The sequence below is a fragment of the Pleurodeles waltl genome, chromosome 4_2 (assembly GCF_031143425.1).
Source record: "Pleurodeles waltl isolate 20211129_DDA chromosome 4_2, aPleWal1.hap1.20221129, whole genome shotgun sequence".
Classification (NCBI taxonomy): Eukaryota; Metazoa; Chordata; class Amphibia; order Caudata; family Salamandridae; genus Pleurodeles; species Pleurodeles waltl.
The window spans coordinates 16,748,142-16,768,167 of NC_090443.1; the positions used below are offsets into that span (position 1 = coordinate 16,748,142).

Consider the following 20,026-nt stretch of genomic DNA (forward strand, 5'->3'; position numbering starts at 1 on the left):
CCGGAATTCACAGATGTGCAAATAACTACTGCTTAGCAAAACCTTATCTTGTGCCCATTTTGGAAATACAAAGGTTTTCTTTTCTTGATACCTATTTTTCACTCTTAATATTTCAGCAAATGAATGGCTGTATACCCGGTACAGAATGAAAACCCATTGCAAGGTCCAGCTCATTTATTGGCTCTGGGTACCTAGGGTCCTTGATGAACCTACAAGCCCTATATATACCTGCAACCAGAGGAGTCCAGCAGACGTAACAGTATATTTCTTTAAAAAATCTGACATCGCAGGAAACATTTAGAGAGTAAAATGTGGAGAAAAATTGCTGTTTTTTTCACCTCAATTTCAATATATTTTTTATTTCAGCTGTTATTTTCTGTAGGAAAACCTTGTAGGATCTACACAAATTACCCCTGGCTGAATTGTATCTACTTTTCAGAAATGTTTAGCTTTCTGGGATCTAGCATTGGTTTCACGCCCATTTCTGTCACTAACTGGAAGGAGGCTGAAAGCACAAAAAATAGTAAAAATGGGGTATGTCCCAGTAAAATTACAAAATTGTGTTGAAAAATTGAGTTTTCTGATTCAAGTCTGGCTGTTCCTGAAAGCTGGGAAGCTGGTGATTTGAGCACCGCAAACCCTTTTTTGATGCCGTTTTCAGGGGAAAAAAACACAAGCCTTCTTCTGCAGCCCTTTTTTCCCATTTTTTTGATAAAAACGAAATGCTTGCTGTATTTTGGCTAATTTCTTGGTCTCCTTCAGGGGAACCCACAAAGTCTGGGTACTTCTAGAATCCCTAGCATTTTGGAAAAAAAGGACGCAAATTTGGCAAGGGCAGCTTATGTGGACAAAAAATTATGAGGGCCTAAGCGCAGATTGCCCCAAACAGATAAAAAAAAGGCTTGGCACCCGAGGGGGAAAAGGCCTGGCAGCGAAGGTGTTAAAAAAGAAAACTTTGCAATTTTGTTTGTCCTTCTGTGCACGTTTTTGCCAGTCACAAGCCTTCTGTTCGTAGGGCACTAGAAGTTGAAAAGAACAAAATAATACCTCAATCATGTTGGGAGCAGCGTAAGGGCACTAATTAAGTTGAATCGATCAGTTCTTGGTCCCTGCTCCACACAGAGGAACATACATAATGCCAGGCCTGTTTTGACAAATTATGAGGCTGTAAAGAAGAGTGCCACGCAAACCAACAAATGGTGAGTGACAGGCGGTTCCAAGCCCTTTACTGTACACAACAGAGTCTTGCAAGCAAGACACATGCGCTAGTGCATGCACTCATAGGCTCAACCATAAAAACCACAATGTACTTTTTATTGGGACTGCCAAGTGTACCTATTGGCTTCTGGATGATATGGAAAGAACTGTAAAAATAATTTTTTAAAAATTAACATTTGTCTGCCCCTTGTTAGAAAAGTCGTGCTTTTCACTGTCAAGTGATGATTTGTTTGAAATTTGGAGAGTCAACATTAGAAGCTGTAAATGTAACAGATGCAGGAAACAAAAAAGAAGTGTCATTTGGGATGCACTGGAACAAGTAACTTAATCAACTTTGCACATCCTCCCTTGAAGAGTAATTTGCTGCAAAAAACTTTTTTGCTTCAAACTTTTTGTGGTCTTATTTATTATTATTTTTGACTTATTTATTTATTTTTTGACTAGAGAACTATCTCACCGATGTTTTTTATAGAACCATTCTCCTGAAGAAAGGTAGGTTTTGCAGATTTTCTTCTATTGCAAACTCTATTTTTGTAAGGTTTTCACCTGCTTTTTTAAAGGTTTCCAACCTTGAGATCTTTACAGTCTTGCACTTCAAGAAAGGGACTGTGGTCAATGTATGGGCTGGGACTTCATTGGTTAGCCTTGACAGTGTCTGAGTCGTAGGCAGATAAGTTGTTTGCTTTATGTAGAGGGGCATTTCAATCCAGTGAGTTCAAACACTTCTAATGAAGAAGGGCTAACAGCTCTCTTTACTTGTAAATATAAATTCTGAGCCAATTAGTAGATGTCTCAAGTTTTTTTATTCATGTTAGTTATTCAACAAGCACTTGCTCCTTCTTGGTGTATGAGCAGTGGAAGTTTCAGCAGGCACATGTTTCGCTCTAGAGGGTAGAGCCGTTGATCTGAAACAAAGCAACAGTCATGGTGTGCTATGGACTGGCGTAGTCATGTTGAAATCAGCCAGTTCTAGGTACGGTTTGTAAGCAGAGTCAGGCAGTGTAGAATCCTCTTGAGTTATAAACTTGTCACAGCATGAGAATAGTTTGGAGCTGCCCTTTATCGATAAAATTCTTCAAATTTGGTGAAGTCGTACCTCATCAACATCACAAGTACATTAGGTACTACAACAGTATGAAAAATGTGAACACCTAACATCTGTCAAAGGTGTTGCATAGAATGTACCTTTCTAATTCTCCACATTTCACATCTCAAATATTTTTAACTTGATGATAGTGTGTGTTTTAACAAGTGAGAGGAATAGGTGTTGTAGGAAGTTGGCTCTGTATGTGCTATTTCAAAGTAAGGAATAGCATGCACAGAGTCCAAGGGTTCCCCTTAGAGGTAAAATAGTGGTAAAAAATAGATAATACTAATGCTCTATTTTGTGGTAGTGTGGTCGAGCAGTAGGCTTATCCAAGGAGTAGTGTTAAGCATTTGTTGTACATACACATAGACAATAAATGAGGTACACACACTCAGAGACAAATCCAGCCAATAGGTTTTTATATAGAAAAATATCTTTTCTTAGTTTATTTTAAGAACCACAGGTTCAAATTCTACATGTAATAGCTCATTCGAAAGGTATTGCAGGTAAGTACTTTAGGAACTTCAAATCATCAAAATTGCATGTATACTTTTCAAGTTATTGACAAATAGCTGTTTTAAAAGTGGACACTTAGTGCAATTTTCACAGTTCCTAGGGGAGGTAAGTTTTGATTAGTTTTTCCAGGTAAGTAAGACACTTACAGGGTTCAGTTCTTGGTCCAAGGTAGCCCACCGTTGGGGGTTCAGAGCAACCCCAAAGTCACCACACCAGCAGCTCAGGGCCGGTCAGGTGCAGAGTTCAAAGTGGTGCCCAAAACACATAGGCTAGAATGGAGAGAGGGGGGTGCCCCGGTTCCGGTCTGCTTGCAGGTAAGTACCCGCGTCTTCGGAGGGCAGACCAGGGGGGTTTTGTAGGGCACCGGGGGGGACACAAGTCCACACAGAAATTTCACCCTCAGCGGCGCGGGGGCGGCCGGGTGCAGTGTAGAAACAAGCGTCGGGTTTGTAATGGAAGTCAATGGGAGATCTAGGGATCTCTTCAGCGCTGCAGGCAGGCAAGGGGGGGGTTCCTCGGGGAAACCTCCACTTGGTCAAGGGAGAGGGACTCCTGGGGGTCACTCCTCCAGTGAAAGTCCGGTCCTTCAGGTCCTGGGGGCTGCGGGTGCAGGGTCTCTCCCAGGTGTCGGGACTTTGGATTCAAGGAGTCGCGGTCAGGGGAAGCCTCGGGATTCCCTCTGCAGGCGGCGCTGTGGGGGCTCAGGGGGGACAGGTTTTGGTACTCACAGTATCAGAGTAGTCCTGGGGTCCCTCCTGAGGCGTCGGATCTCCACCAGCCGAGTCGGGGTCGCCGGGTGCAGTGTTGCAAGTCTCACGCTTCTTGCGGGGAGCTTGCAGGGATCTTTAAAGTTGCTGGAAACAAAGTTGCAGCTTTTCTTGGAGCAGGTCCGCTGTCCTCGGGAGTTTCTTGTCTTTTCGAAGCAGGGGCAGTCCTCAGAGGATGTCGAGGTCGCTGGTCCCTTCGGAAGGCGTCGCTGGAGCAGGATCTTTGGAAGGCAGGAGACAGGCCGGTGAGTTTCTGGAGCCAAGGCAGTTGTCGTCTTCTGGTCTTCCGCTGCAGGGGTTTTCAGCTGGGCAGTCCTTCTTCTTGTTGCAGGAATCTAATTTTCTAGGGTTCAGGGTAGCCCTTAAATACTAAATTTAAGGGCGTGTTTAGGTCTGGGGGGTTAGTAGCCAATGGCTACTAGCCCTGAGGGTGGGTACACCCTCTTTGTGCCTCCTCCCAAGGGGAGGGGGTCACAATCCTAACCCTATTGGGGGAATCCTCCATCTGCAAGATGGAGGATTTCTAAAAGTTAGAGTCACCTCAGCTCAGGACACCTTAGGGGCTGTCCTGACTGGCCAGTGACTCCTCCTTGTTATTCTCATTATTTTCTCCGGCCTTGCCGCCAAAAGTGGGGCCTGGCCGGAGGGGGCGGGCAACTCCACTAGCTGGAGTGTCCTGCTGGGTTGGCACAAAGGAGGTGAGCCTTTGAGGCTCACCGCCAGGGGTGACAATTCCTGCCTGGGAGAGGTGTTAGCATCTTCACCCAGTGCAGGCTTTGTTACTGGCCTCAGAGTGACAAAGGCACTCTCCCCATGGGGCCAGCAACATGTCTCGGTTTGTGGCAGGCTGCTAAAACTAGTCAGCCTACACAGATAGTCGGTTAAGTTTCAGGGGGCACCTCTAAGGTGCCCTCTGGGGTGTATTTTACAATAAAATGTACACTGGCATCAGTGTGCATTTATTGTGCTGAGAAGTTTGATACCAAACTTCCCAGTTTTCAGTGTAGCCATTATGGTGCTGTGGAGTTCGTGTTTGACAGACTCCCAGACCATATACTCTTATGGCTACCCTGCACTTACAATGTCTAAGGTTTTGTTTAGACACTGTAGGGGTACCATGCTCATGCACTGGTACCCTCACCTATGGTATAGTGCACCCTGCCTTAGGGCTGTAAGGCCTGCTAGAGGGGTGTCTTACCTATACTGCATAGGCAGTGAGAGGCTGGCATGGCACCCTGAGGGGAGTGCCATGTCGACTTACTCGTTTTGTCCTCACTAGCACACACAAGCTGGCAAGCAGTGTGTCTGTGCTGAGTGAGAGGTCTCCAGGGTGGCATAAGACATGCTGCAGCCCTTAGAGACCTTCCTTGGCATCAGGGCCCTTGGTACTAGAAGTACCAGTTACAAGGGACTTATCTGGATGCCAGGGTCTGCCAATTGTGGATACAAAAGTACAGGTTAGGGAAAGAACACTGGTGCTGGGGCCTGGTTAGCAGGCCTCAGCACACTTTCAATTGTAAACATAGCATCAGCAAAGGCAAAAAGTCAGGGGGCAACCATGCCAAGGAGGCATTTCCTTACACAACCCCCCCCCAAACGAAAGAGGATGAGACTAACCTTTCCCAAGAGAGTCTTCATTTTCTAAGTGGAAGAACCTGGAAAGGCCATCTGCATTGGCATGGGCAGTCCCAGGTCTGTGTTCCACTATAAAGTCCATTCCCTGTAGGGAGATGGACCACCTCAACAGTTTAGGATTTTCACCTTTCATTTGCATCAGCCATTTGAGAGGTCTGTGGTCAGTTTGAACTAGGAAGTGAGTCCCAAAGAGGTATGGTCTCAGCTTCTTCAGGGACCAAACCACAGCAAAGGCCTCCCTCTCAATGGCACTCCAACGCTGCTCCCTGGGGAGTAACCTCCTGCTAATGAAAGCAACAGGCTGGTCAAGGCCATCATCATTTGTTTGGGACAAAACTGCCCCTATCCCATGTTCAGAGGCATCAGTCTGCACAATGAACTGCTTAGAATAATCTGGAGCTTTGAGAACTGGTGCTGAGCACATTGCCTGTTTCAGGGTGTCAAAGGCCTGTTGGCAGTCCACAGTCCAGTTTACTTTCTTGGGCATTTTCTTGGAGGTGAGTTCAGTGAGGGCTGTCACAATGGATCCATATCCCTTCACAAACCTCCTGTAGTACCCAGTCAAGCCAAGGAATGCCCTGACTTGAGTCTGGGTTTTTGGAGCTACCCAGTCCAGAATAGTCTGGATCTTGGGTTGGAGTGGCTGAACTTGGCCTCCACCTACAAGGTGTCCCAAGTAAACCACAGTTCCCTGCCCTATCTGGCATTTGGATGCCTTGATAGAGAGGCCTGCAGATTGCAGAGCCTTCAAAACCTTCCTCAGGTGGACCAGGTGATCCTGCCAGGTGGAGCTAAAGACAGCAATATCATCAAGATAAGCTGTGCTAAAGGACTCCAAGCCAGCAAGGACTTGATTCACCAACCTTTGGAAGGTGGCAGGGGCATTCTTTAAACCAAAGGGCATAACAGTAAACTGATAATGCCCATCAGGTGTGGAGAATGCTGTCTTTTCTTTTGCTCCAGGTGCCATTTTTATTTGCCAGTACCCTGCTGTCAAGTCAAAGGTACTTAGAAATTTGGCAGCACCTAATTTATCAATGAGCTCATCAGCTCTTGGAATTGGATGGGCATCTGTCTTGGTGACAGAATTGAGCCCTCTGTAGTCCACACAAAACCTCATCTCTTTCTTTCCATCTTTGGTGTGAGGTTTGGGGACTAAGACCACTGGGCTAGCCCAGGGGCTGTCAGAGCGCTCAATCACTCCCAATTCCAGCATCTTGTGGACTTCCACCTTGATGCTTTCCTTAACATGGTCAGACTGTCTGAAGATTTTGTTCTTGACAGGCATGCTGTCTCCTGTGTCCACATCATGGGTACACAGGTGGGTCTGACCAGGGGTTAGGGAGAAAAGCTCAGGAAACTGTTGTAGGACTCTCCTACAATCAGCCTGCTGTTGGCCAGAGAGGGTGTCTGAGTAGATCACTCCATCTACTGTGCCATCTTTTGGGTCTGATGACAGAAGATCAGGGAGAGGTTCACTCTCTGCTTCCTGATCCTCATCTGTTACCATTAACAGATTCACATCAGCCCTGTCATGGAAGAGCTTAAGGCGGTTCACATGGATCACCCTCTTGGGGCTCCTGCTTGTGCCCAGGTCCACCAAGTAGGTGACCTGACTCTTCCTCTCTAGTACTGGGTAAGGGCCACTCCATTTGTCCTGGAGTGCCCTGGGAGCCACAGGCTCCAGAACCCAGACTTTCTGCCCTGGTTGGAACTCAACCAGTGCAGCCTTTTGGTCATACCAAAACTTCTGGAGCTGTTGGCTGGCCTCAAGGTTTTTGGTTGCCTTTTCCATGTACTCTGCCATTCTAGAGCGAAGGCCAAGTACATAGTCCACTATGTCCTGTTTAGGCTCATGGAGAGGTCTCTCCCAGCCTTCTTTAACAAGGGCAAGTGGTCCCCTTACAGGATGACCAAACAGAAGTTCAAAGGGTGAGAACCCTACTCCCTTCTGTGGTACCTCCCTGTAAGCGAAAAGCAGACATGGCAGGAGGACATCCCATCTCCTTTTGAGTTTTTCTGGGAGCCCCATGATCATGCCCTTTAATGTCTTGTTGAATCTCTCAACTAAGCCATTAGTTTGTGGATGGTAAGGTGTAGTGAATTTATAAGTCACTCCACACTCATTCCACATGTGCTTTAGGTATGCTGACATGAAGTTGGTACCTCTGTCAGACACCACCTCCTTAGGGAAACCCACTCTGGTAAAGATACCAATGAGGGCCTTGGCTACTGCAGGGGCAGTAGTCGACCTAAGGGGAATAGCTTCAGGATACCTGGTAGCATGATCCACTACTACCAGGATATACATATTTCCTGAGGCTGTGGGAGGTTCCAGTGGACCAACTATGTCCACACCCACTCTTTCAAAGGGCACCCCCACCACAGGAAGTGGAATGAGGGGGGCCTTTGGATGCCCACCTGTCTTACCACTGGCTTGACAGGTGGGGCAGGAGAGGCAAAACTCCTTAACCATGTTGGACATATTGGGCCAGTAGAAGTGGTTGACTAACCTCTCCCACGTCTTGGTTTGTCCCAAATGTCCAGCAAGGGGAATGTCATGGGCCAATGTTAGGATGAACTCTCTGAACAGCTGAGGCACTACCACTCTCCTAGTGGCACCAGGTTTGGGGTCTCTGGCCTCAGTGTACAGGAGCCCATCTTCCCAATAGACCCTATGTGTTCCATTTTTCTTGCCTTTGGACTCTTCAGCAGCTTGCTGCCTAAGGCCTTCAAGAGAGGGACAGGTTTCTTGTCCCTTACACAGCTCTTCCCTTGAGGGTCCCCCTGGGCCTAAGAGCTCAACCTGATAAGGTTCAAGCTCCAAAGGCTCAGTTCCCTCAGAGGGCAGAACTTCTTCCTGAGAAGAGAGGTTCCCTTTCTTTGGCTGTGTTGCAGTTGGTTTCCCAACTGACTTTCCTGTTCTCTTGGTAGGCTGGGCCATTTTTCCAGACTCCAGCTCTACTTTTTCACCCTGTGCCTTGCATTGTGCTCTTGTTTTCACACACACCAGTTCAGGGATACCCAGCATTGCTGCATGGGTTTTTAGTTCTACCTCAGCCCATGCTGAGGACTCCAGGTCATTTCCAAGCAGACAGTCCACTGGGATATTTGAGGAGACCACCACCTGTTTCAGGCCATTGACCCCTCCCCATTCTAAAGTAACCATTGCCATGGGATGTACTTTTCTCTGATTGTCAGCGTTGGTGACTGTGTAAGTTTTTCCAGTCAGGTATTGGCCAGGGGAAACCAGTTTCTCTGTCACCATGGTGACACTGGCACCTGTATCCCTCAGGCCCTCTATTCTAGTCCCATTAATTAAGAGTTGCTGTCTGTATTTTTGCATGTTAGGCGGCCAGACAGCTAGTGTGGCTAAATCCACCCCACCCTCAGAAACTAGAGTAGCTTCAGTGTGGACCCTGATTTGCTCTGGGCACACTGTTGATCCCACTTGGAGACTAGCCATACCAGTGTTACCTGGATGGGAGTTTGGAGTGGAACCTTTCTTGGGACAGGCCTTGTCTCCAGTTTGGTGTCCATGCTGTTTACAGCTATGACACCAGGCCTTTTTGGGATCAAAGTTTTTACCCTTGTACCCATTGTTTTGTGAAGAGGCTCTGGGCCCACCCTCCTGTGCAGGTTTTTGGGGGCCTGTAGAAGACTCTTTACTATTTTTAGTTTTGGTTGTCTCATCACCCTTCTGCTGGGGAGTCTTTGTGACCCCTTTCTTTTGGTCACCCCCTGTTGAAGTCTTGGACACCCTTGTCTTGACCCAATGGTCCGCCTTCTTTCCCAATTCTTGGGGAGAAATTGGTCCTAGGTCTACCAGATGCTGATGCAGTTTATCATTGAAACAATTACTTAACAGGTGTTCTTTCACAAATAAATTGTACAGCCCATCATAATTACTTACACCACTGCCTTGAATCCAACCATCTAGTGTTTTCACTGAGTAGTCAACAAAGTCAACCCAGGTCTGGCTCGAGGATTTTTGAGCCCCCCTGAACCTAATCCTGTACTCCTCAGTGGAGAATCCAAAGCCCTCAATCAGGGTACCCTTCATGAGGTCATAAGATTCTGCATCTTGTCCAGAGAGTGTGAGGAGTCTATCCCTACACTTTCCTGTGAACATTTCCCAAAGGAGAGCACCCCAGTGAGATTTGTTCACTTTTCTGGTTACACAAGCCCTCTCAAAAGCTGTGAACCATTTGGTGATGTCATCACCATCTTCATATTTAGTTACAATCCCTTTGGGGATTTTCAACATGTCAGGAGAATCTCTGACCCTATTTATATTGCTGCCACCATTGATGGGTCCTAGGCCCATCTCTTGTCTTTCCCTCTCTATGGCTAGGATCTGTCTTTCCAAAGCCAATCTTTTGGCCATCCTGGCTAACTGGATGTCCTCTTCACTGGAGTTATCCTCAGTGATTTCAGAGTTGTTGGTCCCTCCTGTGAGGGAACCAGCATCTCTGACTATTATTTGTGGAGTCAGGGCTTGAGAAGCCCTGCTCTCCCTAAGTAGGACTGGAGGGGGGGAATTTCCCTCCAAGTCACTATCTTCATCCTCTGAGTTGCCATCCTCAGAGGGGTTGGCCTTTTCAAACTCTGCCAAAAGCTCCTGGAGCTGTACTTTGGTAGGTTTGGGGCCCATTGCTATTTTCTTTAGTTTACAGAGTGACCTTAGCTCTCTCATCTGTAGATGGAGGTAAGGTGTGGTGTCGAGTTCCACCACATTCACATCTGTGCTAGACATTATGCTTCTAAAAGTTGGAATACTTTTTAAGAAACTAAAACTGGTTCTAGAATCTAATTCAAACTTTTAACAAACTTTTAAACTCTAAAAGAAATGCTAACCAGGATCTAACACAAGGCCCTAGCAGGTCTTTTAAGAATTTAGAAAACTTTTCAAATTGCAAAAATCAATTTCTAATGACAATTTTGGAATTTGTCGTGTGATCAGGTATTGGCTGAGTAGTCCAGCAAATGCAAAGTCTTGTACCCCACCGCTGATCCACCAATGTAGGAAGTTGGCTCTGTATGTGCTATTTCAAAGTAAGGAATAGCATGCACAGAGTCCAAGGGTTCCCCTTAGAGGTAAAATAGTGGTAAAAAATAGATAATACTAATGCTCTATTTTGTGGTAGTGTGGTCGAGCAGTAGGCTTATCCAAGGAGTAGTGTTAAGCATTTGTTGTACATACACATAGACAATAAATGAGGTACACACACTCAGAGACAAATCCAGCCAATAGGTTTTTATATAGAAAAATATCTTTTCTTAGTTTATTTTAAGAACCACAGGTTCAAATTCTACATGTAATAGCTCATTCGAAAGGTATTGCAGGTAAGTACTTTAGGAACTTCAAATCATCAAAATTGCATGTATACTTTTCAAGTTATTGACAAATAGCTGTTTTAAAAGTGGACACTTAGTGCAATTTTCACAGTTCCTAGGGGAGGTAAGTTTTGATTAGTTTTTCCAGGTAAGTAAGACACTTACAGGGTTCAGTTCTTGGTCCAAGGTAGCCCACCGTTGGGGGTTCAGAGCAACCCCAAAGTCACCACACCAGCAGCTCAGGGCCGGTCAGGTGCAGAGTTCAAAGTGGTGCCCAAAACACATAGGCTAGAATGGAGAGAGGGGGGTGCCCCGGTTCCGGTCTGCTTGCAGGTAAGTACCCGCGTCTTCGGAGGGCAGACCAGGGGGGTTTTGTAGGGCACCGGGGGGGACACAAGTCCACACAGAAATTTCACCCTCAGCGGCGCGGGGGCGGCCGGGTGCAGTGTAGAAACAAGCGTCGGGTTTGTAATGGAAGTCAATGGGAGATCTAGGGATCTCTTCAGCGCTGCAGGCAGGCAAGGGGGGGGTTCCTCGGGGAAACCTCCACTTGGTCAAGGGAGAGGGACTCCTGGGGGTCACTCCTCCAGTGAAAGTCCGGTCCTTCAGGTCCTGGGGGCTGCGGGTGCAGGGTCTCTCCCAGGTGTCGGGACTTTGGATTCAAGGAGTCGCGGTCAGGGGAAGCCTCGGGATTCCCTCTGCAGGCGGCGCTGTGGGGGCTCAGGGGGGACAGGTTTTGGTACTCACAGTATCAGAGTAGTCCTGGGGTCCCTCCTGAGGCGTCGGATCTCCACCAGCCGAGTCGGGGTCGCCGGGTGCAGTGTTGCAAGTCTCACGCTTCTTGCGGGGAGCTTGCAGGGATCTTTAAAGTTGCTGGAAACAAAGTTGCAGCTTTTCTTGGAGCAGGTCCGCTGTCCTCGGGAGTTTCTTGTCTTTTCGAAGCAGGGGCAGTCCTCAGAGGATGTCGAGGTCGCTGGTCCCTTCGGAAGGCGTCGCTGGAGCAGGATCTTTGGAAGGCAGGAGACAGGCCGGTGAGTTTCTGGAGCCAAGGCAGTTGTCGTCTTCTGGTCTTCCGCTGCAGGGGTTTTCAGCTGGGCAGTCCTTCTTCTTGTTGCAGGAATCTAATTTTCTAGGGTTCAGGGTAGCCCTTAAATACTAAATTTAAGGGCGTGTTTAGGTCTGGGGGGTTAGTAGCCAATGGCTACTAGCCCTGAGGGTGGGTACACCCTCTTTGTGCCTCCTCCCAAGGGGAGGGGGTCACAATCCTAACCCTATTGGGGGAATCCTCCATCTGCAAGATGGAGGATTTCTAAAAGTTAGAGTCACCTCAGCTCAGGACACCTTAGGGGCTGTCCTGACTGGCCAGTGACTCCTCCTTGTTATTCTCATTATTTTCTCCGGCCTTGCCGCCAAAAGTGGGGCCTGGCCGGAGGGGGCGGGCAACTCCACTAGCTGGAGTGTCCTGCTGGGTTGGCACAAAGGAGGTGAGCCTTTGAGGCTCACCGCCAGGGGTGACAATTCCTGCCTGGGAGAGGTGTTAGCATCTTCACCCAGTGCAGGCTTTGTTACTGGCCTCAGAGTGACAAAGGCACTCTCCCCATGGGGCCAGCAACATGTCTCGGTTTGTGGCAGGCTGCTAAAACTAGTCAGCCTACACAGATAGTCGGTTAAGTTTCAGGGGGCACCTCTAAGGTGCCCTCTGTGGTGTATTTTACAATAAAATGTACACTGGCATCAGTGTGCATTTATTGTGCTGAGAAGTTTGATACCAAACTTCCCAGTTTTCAGTGTAGCCATTATGGTGCTGTGGAGTTCGTGTTTGACAGACTCCCAGACCATATACTCTTATGGCTACCCTGCACTTACAATGTCTAAGGTTTTGTTTAGACACTGTAGGGGTACCATGCTCATGCACTGGTACCCTCACCTATGGTATAGTGCACCCTGCCTTAGGGCTGTAAGGCCTGCTAGAGGGGTGTCTTACCTATACTGCATAGGCAGTGAGAGGCTGGCATGGCACCCTGAGGGGAGTGCCATGTCGACTTACTCGTTTTGTCCTCACTAGCACACACAAGCTGGCAAGCAGTGTGTCTGTGCTGAGTGAGAGGTCTCCAGGGTGGCATAAGACATGCTGCAGCCCTTAGAGACCTTCCTTGGCATCAGGGCCCTTGGTACTAGAAGTACCAGTTACAAGGGACTTATCTGGATGCCAGGGTCTGCCAATTGTGGATACAAAAGTACAGGTTAGGGAAAGAACACTGGTGCTGGGGCCTGGTTAGCAGGCCTCAGCACACTTTCAATTGTAAACATAGCATCAGCAAAGGCAAAAAGTCAGGGGGCAACCATGCCAAGGAGGCATTTCCTTACAGGTGTGCTGTAAGGCATGTGCACAAAGATCATTCTCAGCTACTCTAACTCAGCTTGTGCCAATATCTCGGCACTGTTGGGCCTCCGTATGGAGCATCCACTGATAAAAAAAAAACTGAGGGCCTCATTCATACATGTAAACAAACACTTTTGTGTAGGTTTACAACTGTTTGCTATTCACAAAGGGCAAATAGCCTTTAACATGCGGTCTGAACCACTCACTGGTATTACCACACATCCATTACCACACAATGCCCTTACCAAGCATTACTTTTACAATGCAAGGTTTTACCATAAATATCTTTACAACGCAAAGGTAAGTATACTTAGGGTAAGTGTGTGTGGGTGTGTGTGCATGTGTATGTGGTGTATATACATATATATATCTATATATCTATATATATATATATATATATATATATAGATGTATATTTATTTATATAAATATATATGTATACAAATTTAGGGGTTGGGGTGGGAAGGGGTATTGGATGGTATCAGTGTTTTAAGGGTTTAGGCATGGGTAAGGCTAATGAGTGGTAAGGGTGTTTTATGGTTATGGAGTGGGTAGCGGTGTAGGGAGATATGAGTGTTTTTAGCATTGAGGGATGCGTAAAGGTATTGGATGATAAGGGTGTTTTTATGGTTTTGGGGTGGGTAGGGGTATAGGGTCGTAAGAGTGTTTTCGGGGTTTGGAGTGGGTAAGGGTACAAGGCAGAAAGGGTACTTTTAGGTTTTAGGGGTGGGTGGGTGTATATGGTGGTATGGGTGTTGTTAGGGTTTAGGTTTGGGTAAGGTAATAGGCGGTAAGGGTGTTTTTAGGGTTTAGAAATGGGTAGGGGTATTGGGTGGTAAGGGTCTTTTAGGGTCTGGGGTCGGTAGGGGTATTGGATAATAAGGGTGATTTTAGGGTATGGGTGGGTTGGGGCATTGGAAGATAAATGTGTATTTGGGGATTAAGGGTGGTAAGTGTGGTTTTAGGGTTTAGGGGTGGGTAGGGGTATGAGGTGGTAAAGGTAATAAAACATGTGGGGTTCCCCACAACTTAACATATATATATATATATATATATACATATATATACATACATATATATATGTGTATATATATATATATATATATATATACACATACATATATATGCATACATATATACATATATACCTATATATACATATATATACATATACATATATATATATATACACACACACACTCACACATACATATATATATATATATACATATATATATATATAAATAAATATATATATGTATATATATATACTCAAAACAACATCTGGAATACAGAGGCTGTAGGTCCCAGACAGGCTCCGGAACTCCCAAACATACTGAAAATCTTCCTCTATATTCAAGGAAAGCTGGGACACCTCCAATCTGCTGATAATCAATAAAGGTCTTTATTGGAAAATAGACTTCCCTCCAACGTGTTTCGGCGTAGCCTTGGTCACAGATGGAGTGTGTACGTGAAAACATCAATATATACAAAACCAATAAACATAAAAAAATAAACATTTTACAGACAGATTTAGAGTTATGCTAATTTATACAGGATACTCATATATATATATATATATATATATATTCACTGAAAAAAAACAAAGGTCACAGAGATGTTATCGTTAGGAAATAGAATTTAAAACAACATAGAAATTCACCTAAAAAAACAAAGGTTACAAGGGCGTTATAATTAGGTTAATATTTTTCTCACACAAAACCTTAGACAATCAGCAGTTATACTTATGGTTATCTCAAGTAACTGGAACTCGTGCCCTAAGGTTACTATAACTCTCACCCTGGCATGCACCGTTTTCTCATCAATAATGTTACAGCAAATATTGCCGTGATATAATCAATCATGACATAGAAGATGTTATGAGTGATATATTATGTGGGGTAATTAGCACTGCATGGTGAGGGCGTGGGTTATAGTTACCTTAGGACATGAGTTATAGTTACTTGAGATAACTATAACTGTTGAATTTCTATGGTTCTGTGTGAGTAAAATATGAACCTAACTATAACGTCCCTGTAACCTTTGTTTTTTCAAGTGAATTTCTGTGGAATTTTTAATTCTATTTCCTAACTATAATGTCCCTCTAACCTTTGTTTTTTTCAGTGAATTATAATGTTTTTTCTTACCTTAAGTAATATTTAATTACTTTACATTAACCCAACCACCACGCGCAAATAGCGCAAATAGCCTTTGGCTATGCATGGTGGCCAGGCCCTGGGGACTACCTTGATAAGCACCCAACCCTGTGACAGGCAGTGCCTCTGGCAGTGCACGACAGGGGTTGGCTGCAGGGCCTTCTGTGTTATCACTATGCCTATGCTGGTGTGAGTTACATATGATAGGATCCTTCCAAATATTCCGACTGCACTTACCATCATCTCTCCATGGATGACTGGGGCATCCTCCTGAAAGAGGCCATCTGGTTTCTGTTTTTCTAAGATCAGCCACTTCACTGCCCCACACAAGATGTCTTTATCAATGGATATCAAATTATTTGCCATGGCAAAGACTTTCACCACATAGGCTGTAAGCCTGAAGGACAAAAGACAACATTTTTTTTAGAAAAACACTGCTCTATTCTCTCAAACAAACAATTTATGTTTTGACTAAAAATGCCATATATTCACACGTTACTGAAAGAACCCTTGACTTTATAATTTTGAAGTTTTTTATCAGTTCAACTTTAAGAAACTTTTAAAATATTGTTTGTAAGGTTCTGAAGAAGTGACATCTTTGTCACGAAATATGTGCGTACTGTGAACTTATAGTATTTTTGGACACAATAAAGAAATAATATTCACAAAAGGTGTTTTGTCACAATTTGTGTCCTTTGATCTACAGTGGCACTTTGAAGGCATAAGTCTGTTCGTGTATGTGAACCCAAAGATAGCACCAACCATAGATTCCTTGGCATTCAATTTCTGTATATTTATTTGATGTTAACATCATTCCACTGTCAATATTCCTTGTGTACATTTGTTAACGTACCAATGCTTAGAAAGATAGTATTGTGAGTATTTAGGCTTAGGGGTCAGTGCTGTGAGCGGACAAGTTCTAGGAGAGAGTACTCCGGACCCGACAATTCCCCTGAAAATTAAAGATCCCCAGGCCATCACCAGGTTCTGAGAAGGGGCAGTGTTTGCTCTCTCCCCTGTGATCAGATACCCTGTGGAATGCCCTATCAGCCCCCTAGGGCTTATGATCGGCCAATATATTGCTGAAGAAGAGGCGGATTTGCAATCCAAGATGGTGGCAGAAGACTTCCACAGCTGAGCAGGGCTTCTTGGAGAAATTGGTGGCACCACCCAGGTGCTCTGAGGGACTGATTGGTGAGAGAGAAGACATGGAGGGACTGTGCAGGGGCCTTGTTCTCACTGGGAGGGCTGAGCTGAGGAGTGGGGGAGCGGGGCTTGGTGCGCAGAGCCACAGCCTGTTGGAGACCATTAGGGGTGAAGATGCATCTGGTGGACAGGCATCAAGGGACGGAGGCCTCGCTGGCTGAGGGTGGTAGGATGGTGAGGTGCCATCTGGTGTGGATGGTAATGCCAGCTTGGAGAGTAACCTGCCCTGACAGCAGAGCCCTAGGCCTGCGATATACAATTAGCAGACAGGGCCTGAATGGAGAGAAGGTGTGTGACCAGTGCTTAATTGGAGCTGGTGCACCAGCACACTTTTTTGGGGACCAGCATTTATTTTTTCTCATCAGACTTTTCCAGAGTGCAAGAGAGAAAACATAAAGTTGAAAAAGGAGAAAAAGAAAGAAGGAAAAACTGCTACAAAGGCATAAAACTGGCACTTCCAGGAGTGAGATAAAAGGGCAGGCAGTGTCTGATAGTGGATTAAAGAGGCTTGAGGTGGATTCAGGACCACAGAGCCTTGGTCTTTGGTGTGCTGGCATTTAGTAGTGCCGGCTACAAGCTTCTGAGCAGTGCTTTCGACGTGGCACTCATTATTTTCTAAAGTAGGCACTGCATGTCATGTCTGGAGCTGTGCCTGGTCCATAGAGGGGGCTTTTCCAGCAGTTGCTACACCACGCACATAGAGTGGGCTCAAAGACATTGACTAGTGGCACAGACACTGTAAGTCAACCTGAAGGGAGGGGGAGAATAGTGTTGAAATAATTGTACATTCCAGATAGTCTGAAGGGTGCAGGTCCTCATGTGGATCGAGAGGAAAACACTGAACTGCTAGGCTGCAGTAACAACAAGACCTGAATATGAGAGAACCAGAGGGGTGACAATGCTGGACAGGCTTGGGGGCCCGTGGGCTTTGAGGAAGACTGAAAGGCTTGGTCATTGCTTTAACTGTGGGATTTGCTACAGCTGCTGATGTGTAAGATATGGCTAAGCACCTCCTCTAGACAAAACTAATACATGCTGGTGGTTCTTGGAGTTGCCACATGGGGAGCTCATGATATGGTGAGATGTGGTGACTGTCTGGAGCAAATAAATTGGAGAGTGTAATTCTCCTAATTTAACAGCATGCCAAACAGTAAGTCTTAAACCACACAAGGTAGGATGGTATCTGGAATCTTATCTCTTATGCAGAGATCCACTTTTATGCCTGGGAGGTTGCGATCACAATATAGCTGTGTGAATCACAGAGGTAAAACCGAAACAAGAAGTAACTTTCCACAATACGAGGGTCAGAGCATCCACAGCCCGAGACATAGGGAAAGGAATCTCACTTCATAACGTGGAGGTGGTGCTACAGTGTCATGCTAAACAATTTGGAAAACCCCTTAAAGCTATATCACAACTCAAAGCATCACAGGAAGCTAAGATTGATTAAGTTAAGGTGAACGTGAACCTTCAGCATGCAGATCACAAGAAGCTGGATTGTAGTGATTGTAGTTGGGGTGATATATAATGAATCTATTTTTGGCAGTGATGAGACCTTCTGTCCAGGAGCTACAGATGCAAGTTCAGGTTTGTCAGAATAGGCTACACATCTTCATGATAGAGCAGAAGATGGGATGTGGCACGAGCGATTGCCAGGGGCTCAGATTAATTCAAGCATTCCATCCATCACCTTGTTGTTTTTGCACTTGCTGCCCTAAGTGCCCCAGGTATGCCCAGACGTGGGTCCTGGGCTCACTGTGTAACTGGATTCAAGCTAGCCTGGCTGATGAGGGGAGATATCCTGTTCTGGTCCAGGGAAGGACCTGGTCTGACAGTTCAGGCTGGACTGTTCCCATGGGCAGCAGAGTCAAGGCTGATTTGCATATGGCTGAGTCCAAACTGGGGTGGCATGGTGGGCAAAAAAACAAGGGATTGGGATGTGGCTCAAGTGATTGCCAGTGGCTGAGATTAATTTAGGCATTCCATCCATTACCTAGTTGTTTTTGCATTTCCCGCCCTAAGTGTGCTGGGTATATCCATATATGGGTCTTGGGCTCACTGTACCACTAGATTCAAGCTAGCCTAGCTGATGAGGGGTGATATTCTTAAACCAGTCCTACAGTTCTTGTTTCTGGGAGGAGCTGGTCTGGCAGTTCAGGCTGGACTGTTCTTATGGGGAACAGGGTCAAGACTGATTTGCATATGGGTGGGTCCCAACTTGGGAGGTATGGTAGGCAAAAAAACAATGGATTGGAATGGGACCTAAGCAATTGCCAGTGGCTGAGATAAATTCAAGCATTCCATCCATAACCTTGTCTTAACATTTGGGGCCGTATTTATACTCTGGTTGCGCCGAATTTGCGTCGTTTTTTTCGACGCAAATTCGACGCTAAACTAACGCCAACTAACGCCATATTTATACTATGGCGTTAGACGCTTCGGGCGCCAAAGTGCCCGGAGTGAGCGTCATTTTTTAGCGTGAACACCTTCCTTGCGTTAATGAGATGCAAGGGAGGCGTTCCCGTCTTAAAAAATGACTCCCAGGCCTTTACGTGGTATTTATACTCCCGGGCAAAAATGACGCCCGGGAGTGGGCGTGGCCAAAAACGGCGCATTTGCGCCGCTTTTTAACGCCTGGGTCAGGGATGGCGTTAAGGGACAAGTGGGCTCAAAATGAGCCCACAGTGCCCTCCCCTGCCCCCAGGGACCCCCCCTGCCACCCCTGCCCACCCCAGGAGGACACCCAAGGATGGAGGGACCCATCCCAGTGAAGTACAGGTAAGTTCAGGTAAGTATATTTTTTGTTATTTTTCAATTTTTTTTTGTGGCATAGGGGGGCCTTATTTGTGCCCCCCTACATGCCACTATGCCCAATGACCATGCCCAGGGGACAGAAGTCCCCTGGGCATGGCCATTGGGCAAGGGGGCATGACTCCTATCTTTACAATGATAGGAGTCATGTTGATGGGGGATGGGCGTGGAAAAAAAATGGCGCAAGTCGAGTTACGACGATTTTTTCGACGTAACCTGACTTGCCCCATTTTAAGACGCCCATACGCCATTTTCCCCCTACGCCGGCGCTGTCTGGTGTACGTGGTTTTTTTCCACGCAAACCAGGCAGCGCCGGTCTGCTTGCGCCGGCTAACGCCATTCCATAAATACGGCGCCCACATGGCGCTTCAGAATGGCGTTAGACGGCGCAAAAATTTTTGACGCTAAACTGCGTTAGCGCAGTTTAGCGTCAAAAAGTATAAAAATGGGCCTTGGTGCCTTAAGTGCGCTAGGTATGCCCAGACGTGGTTCCTGGGCTCACTGTGCCACTGGATTCAAGCTAGCCTGGCTGATGAGGGGTGATACCCTCAAACCGGTCCCAGGATGCTTGTTTCTGGTCTAGGGAGGACCTGGCCTGGAAGTTCGGGTTGGACTTTTCCTATGGGGAGCAGGGTCAAGACTGAGTTGCATGTGGCTGGGTCCAAAATGGGGTGACATGGTGGGCAAAAACATGGATTGGGATACGACACTGAGCAATTGCCAGTGGCTGATATTAATTCAAGCATTTCATCCATCACCTTGTTGTTTTTGGTTATTATATAGCAGCACAGCTGCAGTGGCTTGTGCGCTGTATACGGATAGCTGGAGACACAGAGAGCATAGAGATTATGCTAGGGGTCTCCAACCTTATATGTTATAAGTGCTACTTATGTTCAGTGAATATCATCCA

At 46.2% G+C, this 20,026-nt stretch overlaps 1 protein-coding gene across 1 annotated transcript in view; it reads right to left on the minus strand.

The window, feature by feature from the left end:
* LOC138293808 (venom factor-like) overlaps positions 1 to 20,026 on the minus strand; it is a 473,276-nt gene that overhangs the window by 106,631 nt on the left and 346,619 nt on the right. Inside the window, exon 27 of the mRNA XM_069233135.1 lies at positions 15,337 to 15,496. Within this exon, the coding sequence (XP_069089236.1) occupies positions 15,337 to 15,496 (160 nt within the window). The remainder of the gene's footprint in view (positions 1 to 15,336; positions 15,497 to 20,026) is intronic.